The sequence below is a fragment of the Rhinolophus sinicus genome, linkage group LG05, assembly GCF_036562045.2.
Source record: "Rhinolophus sinicus isolate RSC01 linkage group LG05, ASM3656204v1, whole genome shotgun sequence".
Classification (NCBI taxonomy): domain Eukaryota; kingdom Metazoa; phylum Chordata; class Mammalia; order Chiroptera; family Rhinolophidae; genus Rhinolophus; species Rhinolophus sinicus.
In genome coordinates this window covers 17,816,960-17,840,512 of record NC_133755.1, presented here as the reverse complement: position 1 = coordinate 17,840,512, position 23,553 = coordinate 17,816,960, and the positions used below count along the sequence as shown (strand labels likewise).

At 43.2% G+C, this 23,553-nt stretch overlaps 1 protein-coding gene across 1 annotated transcript; it reads left to right on the top strand.

The window, feature by feature from the left end:
- The first annotated feature begins 3,735 nt into the window (after positions 1–3,735).
- GTF3C2 (general transcription factor IIIC subunit 2) lies at positions 3,736–23,412 on the top strand. Its single transcript, XM_019735288.2, has 19 exons — positions 3,736–3,872; positions 12,135–12,405; positions 12,567–12,891; positions 13,511–13,796; positions 15,528–15,622; positions 16,001–16,078; positions 16,225–16,323; positions 16,505–16,732; positions 16,909–17,020; positions 17,233–17,341; positions 18,386–18,411; positions 18,595–18,724; positions 20,286–20,430; positions 20,526–20,687; positions 20,884–20,971; positions 21,227–21,355; positions 21,670–21,822; positions 21,972–22,079; positions 22,382–23,412. Exons 2-19 carry the CDS (start codon positions 12,159–12,161, stop codon positions 22,598–22,600), a joined length of 2,739 nt encoding a protein of 912 aa, XP_019590847.2. The 5' UTR covers positions 3,736–3,872; positions 12,135–12,158; the 3' UTR covers positions 22,601–23,412.
- The last annotated feature ends 141 nt before the right edge of the window (positions 23,413–23,553 follow it).

Sequence of the window (23,553 nt, the reverse complement as noted above, 5' to 3'; positions counted from 1 at the left end):
AACTGATTGTCTGGCTAGATCTTATTTTCAGGGAAACACCGTAGTATGAACAGAGTTCCTTGGAAGCAACGAAGGATGATCCCACATTTAGTAAGGTTGGAGAAGACTTCACAGGTAGGTAACATCTGACCTGGTCCTTGAAGGATAAGAAGTTTCCCAGTTAGAAAAGAACAGGAAGGCAGAGCAGAGGAAATAGCTTGGACACGAAGACAGAATAGGTCTTAAAATTTGTGGTGAGGCTAGAACCGCGGCTTCTGTGGACAGTGAGTGATAAAGCTGCAAAGGTAGGTTGTGTTGGGGCCAGATCATGAGAGTAACCGTTGTGGTTAGCATTAAAAAAGGAGAGTCATCCATTTTGTGTATGTGTGTGTTTTACTGAAAAATTTCAAGCAGCACAGAAGTAGAGTGAACTAGTATACAAAGAATCCTCAGCACCAGATACAGTAATTGTCCAGATTTGCCACATTTGCTTTCTTTTGTTCTCTTTTTTTCCTCACTGAAATTTCTTAGAGTAAATCCCAGATATTGTCATTTTGCTCCTACAAACTTCGGTATGTGTCTAAAAATTACGGAAATGTACCATATTACTTATTACATTCTTTTGTTCAATCCATAATCAAATTTCCTTCTCAAAAATGGCTTTTTACAGTTGGTTAGTTTGAATCAGGGTCTGAACAAATCCACACATTACATTTGGTTATTGGGTTAAATTTTCCATAATCAAAAGCAGTCTTCCCCACCCATCTTTTATTCTCATTATGTTGGTTTGTTCCAGAAACCAGGTTGACTGTTTTGTATTGCCTCACATCAGGAGGTAAATAATGGTTGCTTGTTCCATTTTCAGTGATGAGTGGGTCCAGGTATTTTAAAGTTTCCCAATAAGCTTTCACTTAAATGTTTTATCCGCTGGTGATTGTTGCCTAAATTTTGTCATTAGGGAATGATGCAAAATGGCCATTTTTTTTCTTAATTCTATCATTCCACATTTACTAGCTGATAATCTATAAAGAACTCCCTCTCATCAGCTTTATTCTGAATTACAGTTCATACTGGAAAGGCAGGATAAATTCCTACCTTTTATTTGCCAGTTTTCAGAAATTGATAACTAGTTACTTCTAGTAGTATACAATGACTAGTTGATTTTTTTTTCTGTTTCTTTTTAAAAAGGTCATTATACCAGACAGCCGAAAATAGCTTCCTCATTTTGGGGATCCTGAAGCAACTAGCAGAAACACCTCAGGTTCACTTAATGTTTTTATTTATTTAAAAAAAGATCATTATGAACTCAAGATTTTTTATATATTGAGCATACCACTCAATCACCAAAATTTAGCAGAAGTTCAACAGTCAGCTCTCTGCTTTAGAAAGGTAGCTGGTAGAGATTAGAAGCAGAGAAACAGATCAGTTAAAAGATTGCCTATCAATCAAAATTACAAATGCACCCGAACTTTGGTCCAACAATCCTGCTTCTAGGAATTTATGCTACTCATATAGTTGCATGTTTGAAGTAACTTAGATACAAAGTTGTTTATATTAATAGCTGCATTGTTTATAATTGCAAAAGACTGGAAACCTAAATACCCAATATTAATGAACTAAATTAAATAATACTACATTCATATAATTAAATGCTAAGCAGTCATAAAGAATGAGGAAGGTTTTTATGTACAGGAATGGAGCAATCTCTGAGGTACACTCATTTAAAAGAAGCAAAGTACGAGACGTGTAGTTGCTGTTTGAATTAAAAGGAAAACATGAATTTGAATAGGTGTATAAATACAAAAATATCTTGGACTTGTAAACTGCTTGTGTGGACATGGTCTGGGAGGCTGGAGACAGGTGGGAGTCTTTATAGCCTTTGTATCCTGAATTTTGAGCCATGTGACTGTCTTACTACAAAAATAAATACAACTATTAATACAAAAAGATTTTGCAGGGTCGGCCGAATGGCTCAGTTGGTTAGAGCCGAAGCTCTCAACAAGGTTGCCGGTTCATTGCCTGCATGGGATGGTAGGTTGCGCCCCCTGTAACTCAAGATTGAAACCGGCCACTGGACTTGGAGCTGAGCTGCGCCCTCCAAAACTAGGCTTAAAGGACAACGACTTGGAGCTGATGCGCCCTTGAGAAACACACTGTTCCTCAATATTCCCCAATTAAAAAACAAAAAAGATTTTGCAATAGTTCTTCAAAGACAGTCTATTCTGAGGAAACGGGAATGGAGAGGAGACATATATGTTCGTTATAGAAGTAAATGTTTGAAACAGAGCTGTCCATCAGACAAGCATTTAAGATAGGATGTATTGGGGGAACTGAAGCCTCTACTGCACACAATTTCGCACTTTCACAAAGCAGTTGGTCCTAAGCCATAGCAGCAGCCTTAGCTTATCTTTAGGCCTCTTAGAGGTTGTGGGGGCCGGGGATGGGAGTCCCTTTACTCCAGCTTATAAATCTTAGCTAGCTTCTCCCAGACTTTTCTTGAATGTTTTGTGTAAGCAAGGAAATTTAATAGGTGAGATTATTTGGGCAGAGAAAGGGCTTACCCCACCCCTTCCAGTTCATATTTATACATCTTCAACGCTCCTACTTGGTTTGTGGAGACTTGTGAAATGCATATGGCTTTAAATGCTACAGGAAAAGAGCAGAAACTATTACATTCTTTATTCACCCGCATCCCACCTCCCTAGTGAGGGAGTGGGGCAAAGCCTATGACCAAAGCCAGGGTCAGGGTCCAAGCCTAAGTTGGGACAGAGGGATTGTGATGGCACTAAATCTATTTCTGAGATTTGGATGTCTGGTATAATTCAAATTAATGAGTGTAATTTAGTTTGGGACTTTTTGAAAGCTTTATTTTCTTTGCCTCTTAATGATTCTGCTTCCTATACATTTACTATGCAGTGTCAATGTTTCTATTCAGCTCAGTGCAGGCCCTGTGACTTGGGAGAGGTTTTGCATCTGTATGGGATCCACTGTCCCGGCTCCAATTTAAATCTACATAAGTTATGCAAAGGTTGCGATAATCAGCTTTACAGCACTTCCCCCACCCCCAACTACAGGAAAACATAAAACTTGAGGCCAAACAAAGACTCCAGCCAGTAGTTTCCAGCAGACTCTGCCCAGCCGACTCTCGTCTTACTTTAATAAATCTTCTATATTTCTAACTCGGGAATCTTTCACCGCCCACGAACTAACAGCCACACTTTTCCCGTGCTTTTCTCAAGCCCCCTTTCACTGCGTTTCTGTCTCGTGTCCATCCTCGATTTCACTAGTGGCTGGATCTGCGGGGGGAGGGGGCGCCTGCCCGCGACAGAGACCGGACTCATCTTCTAGCGGCCCGTGGCAAGGATTCCTTTGTCTCCCAGTCTCTGCCTTCGGCTGGAACGGCGCCGGGCTTCCAGGTAAAGACTCACGTCCGGACTGGCCCCATCCGCCACAGGACCGGTAGTCTTAAAGGAAAGCCAGGATTCGGCGCTCGAGAGAAAGAGCACACTCGAGGATCGCGTAGAGGCCGCGTGGGAATCCACGGGGGCTCGACGACCGTCACTGCGCAGGCGTCGATCTTCCCTTCTAGACACTGCAATTCCCATAAGGCCATGCAGTGTCTTCTGCGCCGATAAAGCTCCGGAGTTTCGCCCGCTCCGAAAGGGCTCAGGAACTCTCGCCGCACTGCATTATGGAATAGATAGTCTAATAGAAAACGTCTTCGTGCACAAATCCCGAGCAAGCTCACGTGTTTACCTTGTGCACTGGCGGCGGCGAAGGCTGGGGTCGGGGGAAGCATCAATGAAGAGTGGCTACCACGTTTCGTCATAAAACCGCGACCAGACGGGCGGCGCCATCTTCGAACTTGGACTTCCGGAAGGACTTTGGTGAGGGTGAGTGTACCGCAGCGGGGTGTGCGGGGGGCCTCACAATTACTCCTCCTCCTCCTGTTTCGGTAATACTAAGATATTGGGAACCAACTCCCGGCTCCGCTAGTCCCTCTCTGCACAACAGCGCGACCTCCAGCCCCTGCGCTGCTACAGAAACTACCGTGCTCTCCACTTCCTTCTCCATAGTGGCAAGCGTGCATCTCTGTCTCAGCTAACTACGGGTCTTGCCTTCTTCCCCCACGCGGTGTCGGTAACACGGCATCCTGTGTCCCGGCCTCGCGCTCTTTATCTCTCTCTGCTCTGCGAACCTACAGCAGTAGTCCTCAGCCTTACAAACTTAGGGCTGGCCTCCCAGGCCAGGCTAGTGTTGAAAGCTGCCCCCATGCCCAGGACTGAGGGATGGCAGGTAGTCACCCCTTTTGTAGTTGCGGGGAAATCTCATTCTGCTGTGTCCCAGCTTTTCTCGCTGAGGCTCTTCTAACCCTGGGGGTTGTGCCCCGCGCGCTGCAACCCCATTGGCGCAACCAAGGGCCAGTTATGTTTCCCTTTTATCCCGTGGCAAGTGGCTGTCTGCAGGGGAAGGCAGAGGTGACGACTTCAACCCCATCCTTGATAACTCACTTTGTTAGGGTCGTGTAGGGCATGGCCAAGCGTCTTCGCCCCAGCAGCATATTTTTACACAAACTTAAGTCATGCCTGTGCCATCGTCACTTTTTGCCATCCATTCTTATCAACTATACAAATATTTTCTTAAAATTGATTTTTTTTTAAAGTTTAAGTGTTTTAGTTTCTATCTAAGCAATATTGATGAAACCATGGGTTTCATGGGCTTGTTATAGTGTTTTACACAAGTCAAAATAAAAACGCAGTTAGTCAAAATTGTATATTTTTGTACCACTAGAATCATCTTGCACACCACAAGTGTATCATAGGAACTTATTATTAGAAACAGGATGTGTTTTAGACATCCTATGTATATTCTAATCCTGTATATTAGAAGCAGGATGTTTAAAGTAATTCCATATTTGAGGAATAGTGTTATCTAATTATTTTCCTTGGCTGAGGAGGTCATGCTGGCAGCCAGGGAGCAGCATGGGAACCAGACAAGTTGGGGTGCAAGTGTAAAATTTTACAAACTCTAGTACAAATTTACTGGACATCCTTCCTTTACTTGTGCCCAACGTTTGTATTGTGAAATCATAAATGGAAATTAACCACCATATCATGCTGCTGCCTTTGTAAGAAGAGAATCAAAGGAATTTTTGTACCCTTTTGAAGTTAGTCATTCAATCAACAAAGGTTAATTATTACACTTACCATGTAGCAGATTCTGTATACAATAGTGAATCAAACAGGCAAGACCCCTACCTTATGAAACTTTCAGGGATGATAGAATGAAATCAGTAAATACCCGTATCTCTTATAAGAAAATTCCAGATAGACTAAAGAGCTACATGCAAGATTTAAAATTAGAAAAATATTAGAAGAAAATAAAATAGGATATGTTTATTTCAGTGAGGTTGAAAATGCATTTTTGAGACACAAAACAAGCCATAAAGGAGATGATTGAGAAATTTAACTCATGAAATTTGAGTTTTGGAAGAACATTAAAAAACAGGGCTAAAAGAGAAGTAGATACAGAGAGAAAATATTTGCAACATAAGTAACTTCACAGATCAGTAAGGAAAAGATCAGTTTGCCCTATAGAAATACAGGCAAATTATATGTACAGGTAGTTCATAAAAGACATAGATATCCAACATATAAAAAGAAATTAACCTCCATTATCATCAGGTCAATGAAAATAAATACAATAAGGAAGAATTCTTTCATCTGTCAGATTGGCAAAAATTGAAGATTGGCAAGGGTGTGGTAAAATGGTTACTGCTGTACAGTTTGTGGGAATATAAATTAGTTTAGTTTTGGTGAACTATTTGGCAATATCTATTAAATTTTGAAATGTGCAAACTCTTTAACCCAGTACAGTAATTTCACTTCAGATGCTCCTTCTAGAAAAATAATTTCTCATTAATGAAGAGATCTGTACTAGAATATGCATTGCTGTATTGTTTGTATTGATATTATAAAAATTATCCTTAAATGGGAAATATCTAAATAAACTATAATTCTATGAAACAGCAAATATTATAGTAACTACGAATGAGATAGATGCATGCAAACTGATATGCAAAATCTTTAAGACATATATAGAAGTTCTCTTAGCTTATCCATCTAACTTCCCTTTGTTAACTGAGAGTCCTATTTCCTTTGTAAAGCATACAGCCTGATGCCTGTGGCACACTGAAGGCTTAAAGCCCCCAATAGGCTTCACTCTGCTCCCACTAGTTGAGTTGAATGCTTGCCAAGACTAGTTGTATGGGTTCCTGAATTTATTTCAGTTGATTTGTCATTATATTTATATAATTGTGTCATATATTTAAATTTTAAAGAAATCTGAGTATGAAAGAGTTATTATCTCTATTGAAACTAAGTTAAAACATGGCAAATCCACAGGTGTTTTATTGTTATTTATATTCTACACATTTATAAGTATTTTGTATCAACTAAAAGTTTTATAAAAAATTCTAAAAAAGAAGAGAAAGCACACTAAGTTGAATGCTTTGGAAACAAAAAGATGTGAGTTTGCAAACAAGCAAAAAGCTGCCAAATAGGCGTCAGTGAGACAACTGTAAAAGATTGCGGAACATTTGTAAAAATCTGGAAGGTTGCTGCACTTGAATGTTTCAAGAAAGGGAGTAAGCGTTGGTGCTGCTGAGAGATCAAATTAAACAAGTCTGAGAAGTTGATCGGATTCATTGACAGCAGTTGTTGTTGGCTTTAGGTTCAGTGATGAGTTGGGTGCAGTAGTCTAGTTAGGATGAAGCAGGGTAATTAAAAGAAGGGCAGACGACTCCTTCAAAAGTTTAGCTGTGAGGGGGAGGAGGAGATTAGTTGGAGGAGGAATATGGGTTGAAGGATAATTGTATGTGTGTTAAGATGAGAATTATAAACATTTCAGTGCTGTTTGGAAGGAACCAATGGAAAGGAAAAGGATAAACAACTCCAGTTTCCGCAGGAGTAAGGGCAGTGGGGCTAGAACCCAAGTGGGAGGTTTGGCTTTAGAAAGTGGATGAGGGAGGGGTTCAGATGCAGAGAGTATTAGGCTACTTGACAAGAAATTAAAGTAATTAAAGTATTTCCCATGTAATGGCTTCGGGTTTTCTTTCAGAAATCGGGCAAAGTCATCTGCTGAGAACCAGGGGATGAGACATTGGAGGAGAGAGGGTGTGGGAGCAACTAGAGAGAAAGTGTGATTGCCAGCGCTCCGCAGCTTAGATGCACACGTGGAGAAGACAGATGATTGGTTCCGCCAGGGCTTGAATTTTGCCAGGCCTATGAAACAAAAAGACAAGAAAGGAAGTTCATAATAGCAACAAGAATCTGATTAAAATAAAAGAATCTAAACTAGACTGGATGTGGCCGCCATAGGGAGAAATTGGAGTGATCAATGGATATTGGCTTCATACAGATACAGTGATAGTAGTTGAGCAATCTAGGTTTAATGGTGGGAGGTTGTGATCAGATGGATGTCTTAGTGATTTTGGAGGTTAAAAGGTTTTGTGCGATGAAAAGGTCCAGGGTGTGACAGCAGAGTGATGATTTTTTACAAGAGGAGGACTGTTGATCAAGAAGTGGCATTGGAGAGGAGTTGAGAAAACACTGATCACACTTTCTACTCTTGGGTAAATGGGATGTGAGAAAACGAGTGGCTGAGAGCCTGGAAAGCTAGAAATTTCATTTCCTGGAAATTTACCATCTAAGATTCCGAATGTGATTTAGGTCTTGCCGATCAAATGTGCTCTTGCAGAATTCACATTTGGACCTGAGTTTAGAGAGGAGAGAGGCAGGCCAGAAAGTGTGCATTTTGCTGGTGCAGATTGTGGCAGTGGTACAATTCTGGATCTGGGAGCCAGAGAAGGGTCTTCCCCATTTACTCAGGTCACTTTCTGATTATTGCACAGTCAGCTTGTTTATGAAGCCATCAGCTGTGGCAGGGGCTTCCTAATTCAGCAGGTGGCTCCCCATCTTGGTATTGCAGAGGCTGTGTGCTTCTTGAATCAGCAGCTGTAAAACAACTTCACAATTTGACAAGCTCTTGTGCCTAAACTGTCGTGTCCCCGTCCCTTCCCCAGTCCCTTCCCCCGCCCCGCCTTCTCCCAATGATTTTCTATGCAGATGATTCTCAAACTTGAAGGTACATCAGAATCCCCTGAAGGGCTTGTTATAACAAGTGCTGGCCCCACCCCAGAGTTTCTCATTCAGTAGGTCTGGGGTAGGACTGGAAATTTGCATTTTAACAAATTTTCAAGTGACACTGAGGCTGCCAGTTCTGGGACTACACTTTTAGACTCACTGATGTGAACCATTTAATACCTTTTAATAAGTCCCTTTTAGCTTGAACTGACTAGAGAGGATACTGTTCTATGCAACTGAACCTTGACCAATATAGAGGCAGTAGTTATTTTGTACGCATCTTCTCTCTCCTTACCTACTTGATGTAGGTCATGATTAAAGGAAGCAGTTCTTGTATATCCTGAAGACTTTGCTTTATGTATATTGATTTCTAAAGGTTCATGATGTTTATATCTATTTTATGATTTGAAGTTTTATTCATTATAAAGCTCTTCCTTTTTTGTCCCATTTAATACTTTTCCCCCTGAATTCAAGTTCACCATTACCATCAAAACTCCTTTTTTCTTTTGCTTACATTTGCCCTCTATATTTTATTTCATCTTTTTACTTTCAGCTTTTTGAGTTCCTTTGTTTTAGACATCTCTTAAAAAGCATATATGTGTTGGCTTTTTAAATCAGTCTGAATCTTTATTCTTTTGATGGATGAATTTATCTGATATGTTTATTGTTATAATGTTTTATCTTCTGTCATCTGTGGGGTGTGTGTATGTTTGTGTCCCATATTTTTAATCTTCTATTATGTGGTATTTTAAAAAATCCCTTCTGATTCTTAGGCTCTGCTGGGTATTTTGGAAGCAATACCATATAGTATACTGTTTGTAGTTCTAGTCAACATCTAAATGGTATAAATAAACCTATTTTACCAGCCTTAGAAACAAAATTAAGATACTTCTTCTTTTGTCCTAGTCCTCCACAACCAGAATGCTGTTATTTTTACATTGTAGGGCCTTTACAATGTTAAGTTAGAGTCTGTTTTATAGCTGTAGTTACCATGGTTTAACCTCAATTGATGTAGCACAGGGTTAAATGCTTGCTGCCAATCTTCATACCACAACTTCTCTGATAAAAAATTCTTTATATTGATTTATCTTTCACTGGCTAAAGTAGGTCTTCAAGTGTTTTTTTTTGTGTTTTTTTTTTAAGTAAGGGTGCTTAAGTTTTATAATTCCTAGAAACTTGCATATTGAGGTTGTCTTACTGTTGCTTTTACATGAATGACATCCTAGTTAAGTAAAGAATTCTCTTGATCCTTTTCATGTGTCTTTATCTTTGGAATCAATTGTTTTGAGAGCCCGGAGGCTGACTTGATTTTTTTCCCTCCTTTGTAGGAGAAATTTAGTGTGTTCATTAAGATATTTCTTGATCTTGATGATTCTTTATTGATTTTTGTTTCCCTTTTACACTGTAAGCCCTTTGTATCTATTGACTGAAGTCTTCCTTGATTTCAAGAAAATATTCTATTTTTTATGTCAGGAAATTTTTTTTGGTTAAATTTTTGTATTTTTTTTCCTGTTCCCATTTTTTTCTCTCTTCTTTAGGAACATCAATTTTTCATATGTTGGCTTCCCATTTTCTCTTTTTCATCTGTATCATCTTCTCTGTAATCACTTTTATCTCTTTGCAACCTATGTGGTTTTTCTTAGACCTATCCTTCGAATCACTCTTTTTCAGCATATAGTTTCAACGTTTTGCTTCTCTGGTTTTCATTTCTCTTATTTTCTTCTTCTTTTTTTTTAAATTTTTATTGGGGAATATTGGAGAACAGTGTGTTTCTCCAGGGCACAGCTCAGCTCCAAGTCCAGTCACTGTTTTCAATCTTTAGTTGCAGGAGGAACAGCCCACCATCCCATGTGACAATTGAACCAGCACCCTTGTTGTTGAGAGCTCGCACTCTAACTAGCTGAGCCATCTGGCCGCCCCTGATTTTATTCTTTTTTTTTTAAATTTTATTGGGGAACAGTGTGTTTCTCCAGGGCCCATCAGCTCCAAGTCGATGTCCTTCAAGCCTAGTTGCAGAGGGCGCAGCTCAGCTCTAAATCCAGTCGCCGTTTTCAATCTTTAGTTGCAGGGGGCACAGCCCACCATCCCATATGGCAATTGAACCGGCAACCTTGTTGTTTGAGAGCACTCCAACCAGCTGAGCCATCTGGCTGCCCCTCCAGCAGCTCAGTGGCAGCTCGTTGTCTTCAGTCTAGTTGTGGAGGGCGCAGCTCACTGGCCCATGTTGGAATCAAACTGGCAACCCTGTTGTTCAGAGCTCACGCTCTAACCAACTGAGCTTTCCGGCCGCCCTGATTTTATTCTTTTACTCAGTTTCTTTCCTTATGACTGCCAACTCACTTTTTAACCTTGTCATTGTTTTATCTTTGATCTTTTGTTTCTTGAATTCCACAGTCTCTGGTTGTTTTGAAAATACAAAAGCTTTTGTTTGAAATTTTCTTCTGTTTTCTGGAGCCTTTCTTTGAAAGGGCGCTTTTCATTTCTTTCATTTGTTTGAGTCTTTTGTATTCTTTCTGTAGTGTCTATGCATAGGTCCCATTTGGATCCTTTTTATTACTAATTTTGAATGGAGTAGTTCTGTCATGGGTTGCTACTTACCAAAGAACAGTGGAGATAGATTCTTATTGACTTCTATTTACTTTGACATTATTATATTCTGTCTAGCAGATGATGTTATATTGTATCCTTAGCACCTGAGTAGAGGGTTGTCTATTGTTACAGTTTATAATCTTAGATTTCTGGCTTCTTTAAGAGACAGTTGGGGACTTTAATGGGTATGATATTTCTTAAGGTGTTTGTATGAGCACACTGTGCTACTGAGGCTGATGATTTCTTTAGCCTTTAGACATGTACAGATATGGGAGGTTTCCTCCTGGAATTTGAGCTATTTCTCCCCCTTTGTCACAGACAAGCAGGTTATTAGAGCCAAAAACTATGCCCTTGCAGAGTTCTCTGTTGCTCAGGTTTTTGGTTGGGTGGTCAGGATTTGGTTTCTCTCTGTCAGTTTCTTTGGTCCATGGTTGCACAGTTGATTTGCTGGGTTTGAGGAAAATGAAGATTCATGACCATTTTTTTAGTCCATTCTTCAATGTGGAAAGGGTCTCTTAATATATAGTAAGATGTTCCTTAATTGTCTCAAAGCTCCACCCCCCCACCCCCGCCATCCGGGTGAAAGATTGGGGGCGGGGCATTAGAGAACTGTTCCTTGATTAATATTCACAAAGATAAGCCTTAGCTCCAGACATTCACTGCGATATCCTTACAAGAAAACTTAAGAGCTTTAAGTTAAATAATGTAAATAAAGCACTTAGTACAGTGCTTGGCACATAGTGAGCATTTAATAAATGATAGCCTTATTATTCTTTGTTTATTGTCAGCTCCACTGGCATGTAAGTTCATGAGGGCGGGGACCTGTCTGTCTTGTTATGTAATTGTCATATTACTAGTTTCTGGAGCAGTGCCTGACATATAGGAGATGTTTAGTAATTATTTGTTTTTGTCCCCCCCCCCCCCCAACTCCAATTCAAGCCGTTGTTTCTCAGTCTAGTTGTGTAGGACACAGCTCCCTGGCCCATGTTGGTATTATGAGCCTTGCGCTCTCCCCGGCTCAGGCAGTCGAGAGCTGCCGTGAGCGGCCAACCGACGGCCAATGACCAGCCACTGACGCTGGCCACCGGCCACCCACAACAGGCAGCCCACAGCAGCCCACAGCAGCCCAGCTCCAGGGAGAGCTGTTGTTCACAATCTTAGCTGTAGAGGGCACAGCTCACTGGCCCATGTGGGACTCAAACCGGGGACCTGGGTGTTAGGAGCACAGTGCTGAGCCACCGGGCCGCCCTCTTTAGTAATTATTGGTAATTATTGTTGAATGAATGTGTGATCAGGGAGCTTGCTTAGGTTTCTGGTTGGGAGGGGTGGAAGGGTGAGGGGAGAAGAGACAGGAAAGTAGAAAAATCTGAGCTAGTGCAGATATCTTTTGCCTTCTACTCATTTATATGTCTCTGTATGCAGGGGCTGCCATTTTAGGGGGTGCTGATGGATACCTGCGGGGTCGGCTCTGTTGCCCTGGGGGAGGCCGGCCCCGTGGGGAACATGACTGTAGTAGATTCTCCTGGACAAGAGGTGCTAAACCAGCTTGATGTCAAGACCTCTTCAGAAACAACTAGTACGGAGACTTCCATAGAGATGTCTTTACCTACCCCTTTGTCTGGATTTGAGGATTCTCTTGATGAGAGGACGCTCCCTCCAGAACAGGAAAGCCTCTCCAGACTGGAACAACAAGGTATGTACCTTATCCTTTCATCTTTTTCTCTCCTCATGCTTATCTTAAGATGAAAAAGCAGGGTGAGTTCACAGGATCTTACAAACCTGGGTATGGTGTAGTTTGTTTCAAAGAGGTTTGAGCTCTGGTCCCATCTCACAGACCCATATTCTTCTCTACAGATCTTTCTTCAGAGATGTCAAAGGTCTCAAAGCCTAGGGCCTCAAAGCCCGGCCGGAAGAGAGGTGGCAGGACCCGGAAAACCTCAAAAAGGCCCCGACAACAACCTAACCCTCCGTCAGCCCCTCTGGTTCCTGGTCTCTTAGAGCAGTCCAACTCTCTCTCTGCCCCCATGCCTAAGAAAAGGGGGCAGAAGTCCAAGGCAGAGTTGCTCCTCCTGAAGTTGTCAAAAGGCATCGATCAGCCAGAGTCTCCACCTCCAAAGAGGCCCCCTGAGGACTTTGAGACCCCGCCTGGGGAACGACCCCGCCGAAGGGCTGCCCAAGTGTAAGGACTGTGGGGACAGCTTGGTGGAGGGGTTTGGGGTGAAGGGATCTGGGTGGGGCAGATGTTGGAGAGATGAGGAGACGATGATGAGGCATCAGGTGAGCAGGGATGGTGCCTCGGTTCTGGGGACTTGAGTGTTCTTTTAGCTCTTACCACAACGACTTTCATCTGTCGCTAACTTTGTCTCGGAGATTTCTTTCTGTACCTTGTGTCCTATCACATTTTTCACAATTTCCCCCAGATCTTCATTGCAATTTTACCACCCAGTATATATCAGTGTGTGTGTGTGTGTGTGTGTGTGTGTGTGTGTGTGTGTGTGTGTGTATTCTCCATTCTTTTCTTTGCCCTCCATGATTTTTGACTATGGTAGAGTGAAAAGTGCTTTGGACTTAGAGTCAGAAGACCTGGGTTTTGATCCCACATACGTTATCTGAATCATCTTGGCCAAGTCACCTTACTTTCCTGCATTTCTGTTTTTTCATCTATCAAAAGGGAAGGGGAAATTAATAGCTGCTTCACAGGGTCACTGGAGGAGCCAGTGAGAGCACTATCAGCCAAGTGTCTGGGCAAGTGGGCTCTTAGGTGTTTGAGTATGGCTCTGACTCGCCCTATCCCACAGGGCACTTCTGTACCTTCAGGAACTGGCTGAGGAGCTCTCCACAGCCCTGCCTGCTCCAGTGTCCTGTCCTGAGAGCCCCAAGGTGAGCAGCCCCACCAAACCAAAAAGAACCCGGCAACAGGCAACCTGTCAAGGCGGAGAAGAAAAGGATGATGCTGCACGGGATGAAGACTTTGTTCTCCAGGTGGAGGCTGAAGATGCAGAAGAAAGTGAGGCCCCAAGTGAGAGCTCATCTGACCCCGAGCCTGTCGTGCCCCGAAGCACCCCACGAGGATCCACTTCAGTGGTAACCTGAATGGACAAGAAAATGGATGGGGAAATGGGATTATTAGGGGGTCAGTAGGGTGCCCAGAAGGAAAGCTTTGGCCTGGTAACTGTGATGGCCAAAAGAGGTAGAAGGAGAAAAGGACAACTTCAAATACAGTTGAGATCGCAGGGGCTGAGGGTGTAAGTAAACAGGATTGTTCATTCCTATATTGAGCATCTACTCTCTGCTGGGAAACACAAATGTGGATGAGACAGTCCTGCCTCAAAAAGTTCAGTGTGCTACGTGCTAGTCCAGGAGTGAACAAGATGCTTTAGGCCTGTGGAGGAGGGGTGATTAACTGCATAGGCTTCACAGAGCAATGATAGTTGAACTGGTCTTGAAAGGTGAATGGAAGGTTGCCAGACAGATGGGTTTTCCCAGAAATTGATTATGGCTGCAGCATAGGGCCTGCGGTAAAGTGGTGGGGAGATTAAGCTAGAGAAGATGAAGGGCTAAGATTGGTAGGAACCAACAAAGGTGTCTGCTTAATTGTGGTAAAATATATGTAACTGAAAATTTACCATTTAAAATGTACAGTTCAACCATCATCACTGTCGATTTCCAAGACTTTTCCATCATCCCAAATAGAAACTGTACAACAAAGGTTTTTAAGTAGAAAAATAACATGGTCAGTTAGGAAAATAGGTCAGTTTGCTGTTGACAATTAAAAGACAACTTCCGTGATCCAGGGGAGAGATAGTGAGGGCCTGAATCAAGCAGTGACGGAAGAGAAGGTCGGGGGCAGATTCAATTAACAGCACTTGGGAATTGAAGGACAGGAGGGAGTAGGAGTTTCCAGCTTAGATGGTGCTCTCGTGCACTGATATTGGGACCACAGGATGAGTGGGGGACGCAGGAGAGGTAAGGTAGGCAGGGCAGGTGATCAGCCCACTTTCTGACATGTTGAGGTGGAGGTGCCTGTGGGCCATCAGCCATCCTGGGGACATGTGGTCGCCAGGCATATGTATATATGTGGCACCAGTGCCTTACTTGTCTCAAGTGCAACATTTAGGGGAGCACCAAATCTCTCTCAGAAATCAAGATAAAAGATTTTGATGCAGCATTTTAAAAAATCAAAATTCAACGTATCTATAATGAACAAACTCAAAACTTTAAATCAAGACAGAAACTGTATTACTGATTTTTCCTTTTGTCTCAGGCTGTAGTAGGGCTCGGCACCACCATGTGGGTCTCAAGTTTGTAGAATAGTTGAAGCTGAGTAAAGTTTGAGTTTACTAAGCTGTAAACTTGATAATCGGGTGTAATGACAGTAGTCAAAGCCGTGGGGCACGGGACGAGATTACCAGCAATACATACAGAGGATTGAGAAGAAGTCAGATCAAACCTGTCAGAGGAAGGAGGGCCTGTGAAGGAGCAGCAGAGATGTGAGAGGAATAAGGAGAGACTACTCCATAGGGCAGGAGTTTCAGGAAGTAAATGGGCGTCCTCTGAATCAAGTGCATAGAGATGTCCAGGAAGATGATCAGAAAATAGACAATAGGTTTTGCAGTTTCAATGGAGCAGTAGGAGCTGACGGTGGAGAAGTCAGTTGTAACGGTTGAAACATAAATCCTTTAAGAGTCTGACAGGGTAGAAGGTAGAGAAGAAGTAGTGCCAAGAAAAGTGAAAGCTGGGAAAACTGTCTCCTGGGGACTTTTTCTCCAGCCTATAAAATTCTCCCCCTTCTACTTTCTTCAACTTGATCCTCAGAAGCAGAAGCCACACTGCCGGGGAGTGGCTCCCAATGGTTTGCCAAATCACATCATGGCTCCCGTCTGGAAGTGCCTCCATCTCACCAAGGACCTGTGAGACTTGGGGAAGGGGGGCCAGGGGTGCAAGGGCGGTGGTGGAGTGCGAAGGATGTAGAAGTGGGGCTGTGGGAAAGAGGGAAGGCACTCCAGGCAGAATTCCTAAATAAACGGCACTGCTCTAGGCAAGAGCTCGAGAGCCGTGCTGTCCAGTGTGGTAGCCACTAGCTGCGTGTAGCCATTTAATTTTAAATCAATTAAAATTAAACTGAGAAGTTCAGTTTCTCATTTGCACTAGCCACATTTCAGGTATCCAACAAGCAGCTAGTGTATTGGACAAGTGATAGATCACTCCATCATTAGAGAAAGTTTTTTTGGACAGTACTTCTCTAGAATTTCTCTCTTCCTTCATTAACGGTTTTTCTGTTCTTCCAGCCGAGAACAGAAGCATTCATACTGGGAGTTTGAAGAATGGATTCCTTTAGCCTGGAAGTGGCACTTGTTATCGGAATTGTAAGTTGAAGAGACATCTTTGAAGCCTAGGAGGGGGCGACCCACTGGAGATGGAAGGGTGACAGACGACTAGATTGATAATGGGAATCCTGGAATGGGTGAAACTTTTCCAAAGTCAGGCTGTTGTTCCCTTTGCCTTCCCCTAGTGAGGCAGCTCCCTACCTGCCCCAGGAGGAGAAGTCGCCACTGTTTTCTGTACAACGTGAAGGACTTCCTGAAGACGGCACACTCTACCGAATAAACAGGTGAAGATTGCATCAAAAGAGATTACATCTCTTTTTCTGATTCTAGGAGGCAGACAAAATTTTCTGATTTTAGTGCCAAATAATACTCCTTTGTCTGGATGTGTCATAGTTTATTCGCCTATGAAGTCCTTATTACCTCTTATTAACTCCTTTCTTTATCCCATCTTTGACTTTTCTCTAGATTCAGCTCGATCACAGCCCATCCCGAGCGCTGGGATGTGTCCTTTTTCACAGGGGGACCTCTCTGGGCTCTGGACTGGTGCCCAGTGCCAGAAGGGGCAGCAGCCTCACAGTATGTGGCCCTTTTCTCCAGCCCTGACATGAATGAGACACACCCACTGAGCCAACTCCATTCGGGTCCGGGGCTGCTCCAGCTCTGGGGCCTTGGGACCTTGCAGCAAGAAAGCTGGTGAGGTGGGGCCGAGAAACTGCTGTGGGAGGGTGACAAGGAGGAGGGAAGGGTGGGCTGGGCAGAGCTAGGGGCAGGTGGGAGGGCTTGCCTGGGGTTGAGATGAGGGGAGCACAGGCTCTGGCAGCCCTAAGCCCCTCCTCCTACCCATCCTCCCACATGCTTTTTCTCCTCAGTCCTGGCAATAGGGCCCACTTTGTCTATGGCATTGCTTGTGACCACGGCTGCATCTGGGACCTCAAGTTCTGCCCCAGTGGAGCATGGGAACTTCCAGGCACCCCTCGGAAGGTACCTCCCAGTTGATTGTGGGATGGCGCTAGGACTCAGAGCCAGGACAGAGAGGCCCTGGGAGTTCCCAGAGTTGGAGGAAGTGAGGTTGGAGAGTGGTAGATGGAGTGTTTTCCAGCACCTCCATACTTTCAGAGACAAGAACCTTCAAAGTTTTCTGAGCGGTGGCTGAAGGCAGCAAGCCTCAGAACAGATCGGGTCTCACCCTCTAGGCTCCTCTGCTGCCCCGGTTGGGTATCTTGGCTCTTGCCTGCTCAGACGGGAAGGTGCTGCTGTTTAGTCTGCCCCATCCTGAGGCCCTGCTGGCTCAGCAGCCCCCAGGTGAGTAGCACTGCTGTAGCTGTGGTCAGAGCTTAGTAGGGCCTGTCCATCTCCCCTCAGATGCCTCTGGCCCAGTCTCTAGTACAAAGCCTTATTCAGTCACACCTCCCATTCGGACTTGCCATGTTTTGTTCTTTACCTCTCTCTTCAGCAGCCTGTAAGTGCTGCTCTCTTTTGCACACTTACAACTGCAGTGTTTCAGCACAATACCTTATCTCCCCCCCTTCCTCGTTCTCCTGTGCTCTCAGGCCTCCCTCCTCTTGCTGCCAGTTAATTGGAGTTACAAAGAGCTGCTAAAGACTGAGGGTGATGGGTGGGGCTTGTCTTCCCTGGTACACTCCTTGTGCCCCCAATTCTGTCCTCGGCCTCTCCTGCCCTTATCACCACACACACACACAAACACTCTCCTTGTAAAGAAAGAGAATATAGAGCTGAAGATGAGCAAGAAGAGGAAGGGGTCAGGGACAGGCTGCTCCTATTTGTTGAATTTATTTGTTCTTTAGCTGTACTGTTCCCAGGTTGGAACTCTGAGAAGTCCCACATTTGGTGGTCTGGTGGAAGAGTTGGTTGAGGAGGGGATGGGAGGTGAGGAAGTGACCAAATAGACCATATTTTCAGGAAGTTTGTGAACGGGAACACATAACTGAGGGTGGTGGCTAGAGGTAAAGGAAGGGGTTTTTTTGTTTGTTTGGTTTAGATAGGAGACAAGAGTGCATGTTTACCTGTGAATATGAGAATGACCCAGTAAGGAGAGCAAAAGTGAATAGTGCAGGAGAAAGGAAGGGTAACCAAAGAGCAAAGTTCTGGAAAAGGTGGGAGATGATGAGAAGAGAACAGAGTGGAGGGATTGGCCATTCTGACAGGAAGGATACTATCAAGTATAACAGGAAAATAGAAGAGGAAGAAGAGGGCAGAGAGAGGTAGGTTCCTGTTTTTGATGGAAGGTCGTCATTGAAAGGGGAGGGTGCTGATCTAAGCAAGGCTGATCAGGATCTCAGTCCTCTGGATCCAGAGTGTCAGTTACCGCTCTTCTTTCCCTCGCAGATGCAATGAAGCCTGCCATCTATAAGGTGAGTGAGGACCCTGCTGCCTTCGCTGAGGCTCCATCTTCTAGAACCTCCCTTACTGATTCTACAGTGTCTCCTTCTAACTCTGAAAAATCACCCCATTCTGCTGGATTAAACACTGATTTGAATCTTCATCCCAGGCAATAGGTATCCCTAACCCTAGTCCCGTATCTTCTGTCCCTGCAGGTACAGTGTATGGCAACCCTTCAAGTGGGGTCTATGCAAGCTTCAGACCCCTCTGAGTGCGGTCAGTGCCTGAGCCTGGCCTGGATGCCCACCCGGCCCCACCACCACCTGGCCGCTGGATACTATAATGGTAAAAAACAAAACGAAACGTAAGGAGCTATTGCTCTTTCAGCTTTCATGTATTCTTGTTTTGGAGTGGTGTTCCCTTTTTGGTTCAGTGTTGGGCATTACGTAATTATAAATAGTCAAGAAATGAAAAAGTACGAAGGAAGAAAAGTCACTAGGATTTTTCTATTCAGAGAAAAATAATTGAGATGAATATTTCATGCAGTTCTCTATGCATATATAAAGGTAAGAAGATTAGATGGAGAGAGAAAGAATTCTATAAAAATGGGATCATACTTACAAGCTATTTTAAATGAAAAAGTATCGTTTATAATTTAATTTTATAGAAGAAAAAGACAAGTGAAACTAAATGATTAAGATCTCAATAAATTTTCCTTAGACAATAAATGTCCATTAGTCCCTTAAAGATACTTTTAAGATTAAAAGGAAAAATAAAAGATGATAAGTAACATTAAGTAGTTGGAGTTATCAGGTTGTTGTTTTTAAATGACAATTTCAGTTTTAGACATCAGTAGACTTTTTGCTTGGGAGATAAGAAAATTAGCATTCTTATATTTCTTCTTACCCCTCTCACCATCTTCTGATTGTGTTTTCTTTTGGTGACATTATTCTTACATTGTCAAGGTACATGATACTTGATGCTGTTTTTCTATCTTAATTCCCAAAGTTATTTAATCTTCATTTTATATTGAAATGATTATAAATCTCTACCAGTCCTTTTATCTGCTTCCCCCTCCATTGCCAGATTATTTATATCAATTATATCGATATTTTTTTCAAGAAAGGTTCATAGGTGCTATATTTCCTGAGTTTATGTATAAAAGAGGTGTTAGCTGTACATATTTTCCCCAAACTTTATTTATTCTTATTCTTTATCTTTTATTTTTATCAAAGTTATATTTTTGATTACCCCCTCCTCTGCCAAGTGGGTCAGAGGTCGACTGTTTTGGGTCAGCCCCGTTAGTTTCTGTCCGTTTCGTTTCTGTTCCTCTACATTTTGTTGCTGTTGGCTCCTTGCCTGTTCTGTATCTTAAAGCAGAGTTGGTGGACATTTCTGTAAAGGTCCAGATAGTGAATATTTTATGCTGTGTGGGCTGTTTGGTCATTGTTAGAGGTATTCAACTCCACCACATTGTAAAGTAAAAGCAGCCAGAGACATTAGGTAAACACATGAGTATGGCTGGGTTCCAATCAAACTTTATTTACCAAAGCAGGCAGCAGGCTGTATTTGGCCCATGGCCTGTAGTTTGCCAAATCTGTCCTAGAGGGTTTATGTTTTTTAAAAATCCCTTTACTTTTAATTTAGTAGGTGATAGAGGCTACTGGGTGCATTCAACCTATTTTAAACTGCAGGTCCCAGACTAAGCTGTTAACCTTTTTGTTGCTAAGAATTAGAACTAAAAAATATCAGATTGAGTCTTTAAACTATAAAAGGGAATGTTGGCTAGCTAATCATGATCCCTATATCCTGTCAGAATAGATCAGATCTGAGGGTAGAGACAAAGAAATTAGAGCAAGGAAGAGAGAATTTGCTTTAATACCTACATATTCTGTTCCTACCTTAGGCATGGTGGTTTTCTGGAACCTTCCCACTAACTCTCCCCTACAGCGGATACGACTCTCTGATGGTTCTTTGAAGCTCTACCCCTTCCAGTGTTTCCTAGCCCATGACCAGGCTGTGCGTACCCTTCAATGGTGCAAAGCTAACAGGTCGGAATAGGAGAATTGTGGAGGTGGGAGGTGAAGCTGGGCAGGCTGACTCTTCTAGACTTGTTCAGATTTGATCTTCTTCCATTTTTCCACAGTCATTTCATAGTCTCTGCAGGGAGTGACCGGAAAATCAAATTCTGGGACCTTCGACGACCTTATGAGCCAATAAACTCTATCAAGCGCTTCTTGAGTACAGAACTGGCCTGGCTGCTCCCCTACAATGGTGTCACTGTGGCTCAGGATAACTGCTATGCCTCGTACGGCAAGATGGACATAGGAAGAGACCTGGGGAGATGCCCTGAGGGTCGGGGTGCAAAGTGTGCCAGATTGTTGTGGGGACAGGAGGGTTGAAGGTTGTTTGACTGAGGTAGCTTGAATTCTGGAAGGAAATGGGGAGAAGAAATTAATCTAATCTTAGAAAAAGGAAGGTTTGATTTTCTCTTTCTCTTTCAGTTATGGACTCTGTGGGATTCATTATATTGATGCTGGTTACCTTGGTTTCAAGGCCTACTTCACTGCTCCTCGAAAAGGCACTGTCTGGGTAAGCCCCTGTCTTTGAAATCTTACACAGGAAAAAATTCCTTTACTCACCTAGTGGTGGTCAGGAAGAAGCAGTAGGTTTGGATAGAAGAAGATAGGTGTCTGGTAACTATTATCAGAGATATGAGTTAAGATAAACTCATTTTTGTTTGTGTGTGTGTGTGTGTCCCCGAGACTGCATTTGTCACCAGTTCACAGAACTAAATGAATATGAGTGAATGAATGAATGAATAAGAAATCTGTCTCTTCCTAATAGAGCCTTTCAGGATCCGACTGGCTTGGGACAATAGCTGCAGGAGATATATCCGGGGAGCTCATTGCAGTTATATTACCTGATATGGCACTGAACCCGATAAATGTCAAGCGACCTGTAGAGCGAAGATTCGTACGTATATGAATATTTAATGGCAGCACCATCTGTTGGGTCCTAATCCACATGACCTCCCAAATTAGTACTACAAATGAGTAGGAGAGTACAAATTAGTAGTGCAGTACTAGGGCTCCCAGCCCTGATGTTACCCCTGGAAGTCTTAGCACAGAGTTGCACATAATCATCTCTACCCTAGTGCTTGGGAACGTATTTAAACAGACTACTTTCTTCCATCTTAAAGATTATCCTGCCCCAAACTAATTTTATGTCTCTTGCTTTTATTCTATCGTCAGGATTATAGAACCTAATTCTCATGGTCTCCTTTCTAGCCTATATATAAAGCAGATCTGATGCCATATCAGGACAGTCCTGAAGGTCAAGACCGCTCTTCTGCTTCATCTGGGGCTCCCAACCCTCCCAAGGCTCGAACTTATGCTGAAACTGTCAACCATCACTACTTGCTCTTTCAAGACACAGATTTGGTAAATTGAGGCCAGGAGCATGGGTGTGGTATTAGAAAAAGTAGAAAACTTTAGTCCTTTATAGTAGGGAATCCTAAGGAGTTCCAGCACAAAGACGCAAAACTAAGAAGCTGCTCACTTTCTCTCTCCTGTTACATTCCCCTCCCCAGGGTTCGTTCCACGATCTGCTCCATAGAGAACCAATGCTACGCATGCAGGAGGGAGAGGGGCAGTCGCAGCTCTGCCTGGACAGGCTGCAGCTGGAAGCTATTCATAAGGTCAGAATCTTGGCTCTCATTTTCTCCACCCTTCACTCTCATTTTCTCCCAACTCTGGGTCTGTGGTCAGTGAAGAGGGAGATGAAAGACAGCAGACGGCTAAGGAGGGAAAATAGCTCTGTCAAGGCTCATCTTCAAGAGCATGATACACATATCTCATTCATTGTCTTGTTCCTACCTCTCTCACCCCATCACGGTGCCATCCTTTCAGATTGTGGCCCATGTTATTTGCTCTTAAGCTAGGATTCACCCAACGCACCAACAATGAGCATCTCTCTTTTTGTTTTCTGTTCTCTTCACAGGTACGTTTCAGCCCAAACCTGGACTCCTATGGATGGCTGGTATCTGGGGGGCAGTCAGGGCTGGTTCGGATCCATTTTGTCCGTGGACTCACCTCCCCACTGGGCCACCGTATGCAGCTTGAAAGCCGAGCCCACTTCAGTGCTATGTTCCAACCACCCTGCCCTACTACAGGGTCTGGCTTCTCTCCAACCAGCCATTGCCTTCTGCCCAGTCCCTAGTTCTGGTCCACACAGGACCCTTGGAATGAAGTCTGCCAAGAACAAATGGCCCCCATGCACAGGCCATGGGAACTGGGGCCTTCCTGGACAGTGATGCTGCCAGGCCTGGACCTTTAGACCTGTCTCCCCAGGACTCCTTAGATACCTCTCCTTCCACAGACTTCTCCTGTTATCACAGCCCTCTGCGGGCAAGGGGGCTCGTCCTCCACAAACTCTTAAGGCTCCTCAGCCTGAAACTATGGCTCACGAGAAACACTCAGGCCTGACCTAGGCTTGGGAGTCAAATTGCTCATATTGAGCATATTGTGAAGTGGGTAAACCTAAGTAAAGGTACTGGGTGTTTTGGAGACCACGTGAGTGGATGTTTGGAGAACTGGAAAGGGTATCTGCATGAAGGCTCCTGTCTATATTCCAGGATCCAGTATTACTGCCTTCCCAGCTTCCTTTTTAGAGTAACCAACACACAGGCCCATGAAGGGGTGATAGTAATTTATTGGACTGAAGTTGCTTATACTAGTTCTTTAAGGAACACCACAAACTCCCTACCAGTAGAACAGTGGCTCAGATCTTACTTGCTCCTGCTTATGAAATATTCCTGATCACTGGTCATCTGACCCTACTTGAACACTCCTAGACAGTCATGTTTTAAAACATCTTCCTTTATATCAAGTCAGAGAGTATACCTCTAGATTTTACCATGGGTATTAGGAAATTTAGTCATTCTTCCCTGTGATTGCCCTTTTAAGTAGTTAAAAATAGCTATCATGTGTTTCCCAAACCTTTTCTAGATTAAATATCGTCAGTTACCTTAACCATTCTTTACACGTCATGATTTTTGATCCTTCATGATACTGTCACATTGTTGACTTATTAAACATGTTTAGCTACTTTATTTCAACTCTGTATAGGAGGTGTTTAGAACCCAAGTACAGTAATATACAGTAAGTACTCAC

Coding starts and splice junctions, on each gene's coding strand:
- GTF3C2 (XM_019735288.2), top strand. CDS start 12,159: ATGGATACCTGCGGGGTCGGCTCTGTTGCCCTGGGGGAGGCCGGCCCC. Junction 20,431..20,525: donor CAATGGTGCAAAGCTAACAG/GTCGGAATAGGA, acceptor ATTTTTCCACAG/TCATTTCATAGTCTCTGCAG. Junction 21,356..21,669: donor GACCTGTAGAGCGAAGATTC/GTACGTATATGA, acceptor TCTCCTTTCTAG/CCTATATATAAAGCAGATCT.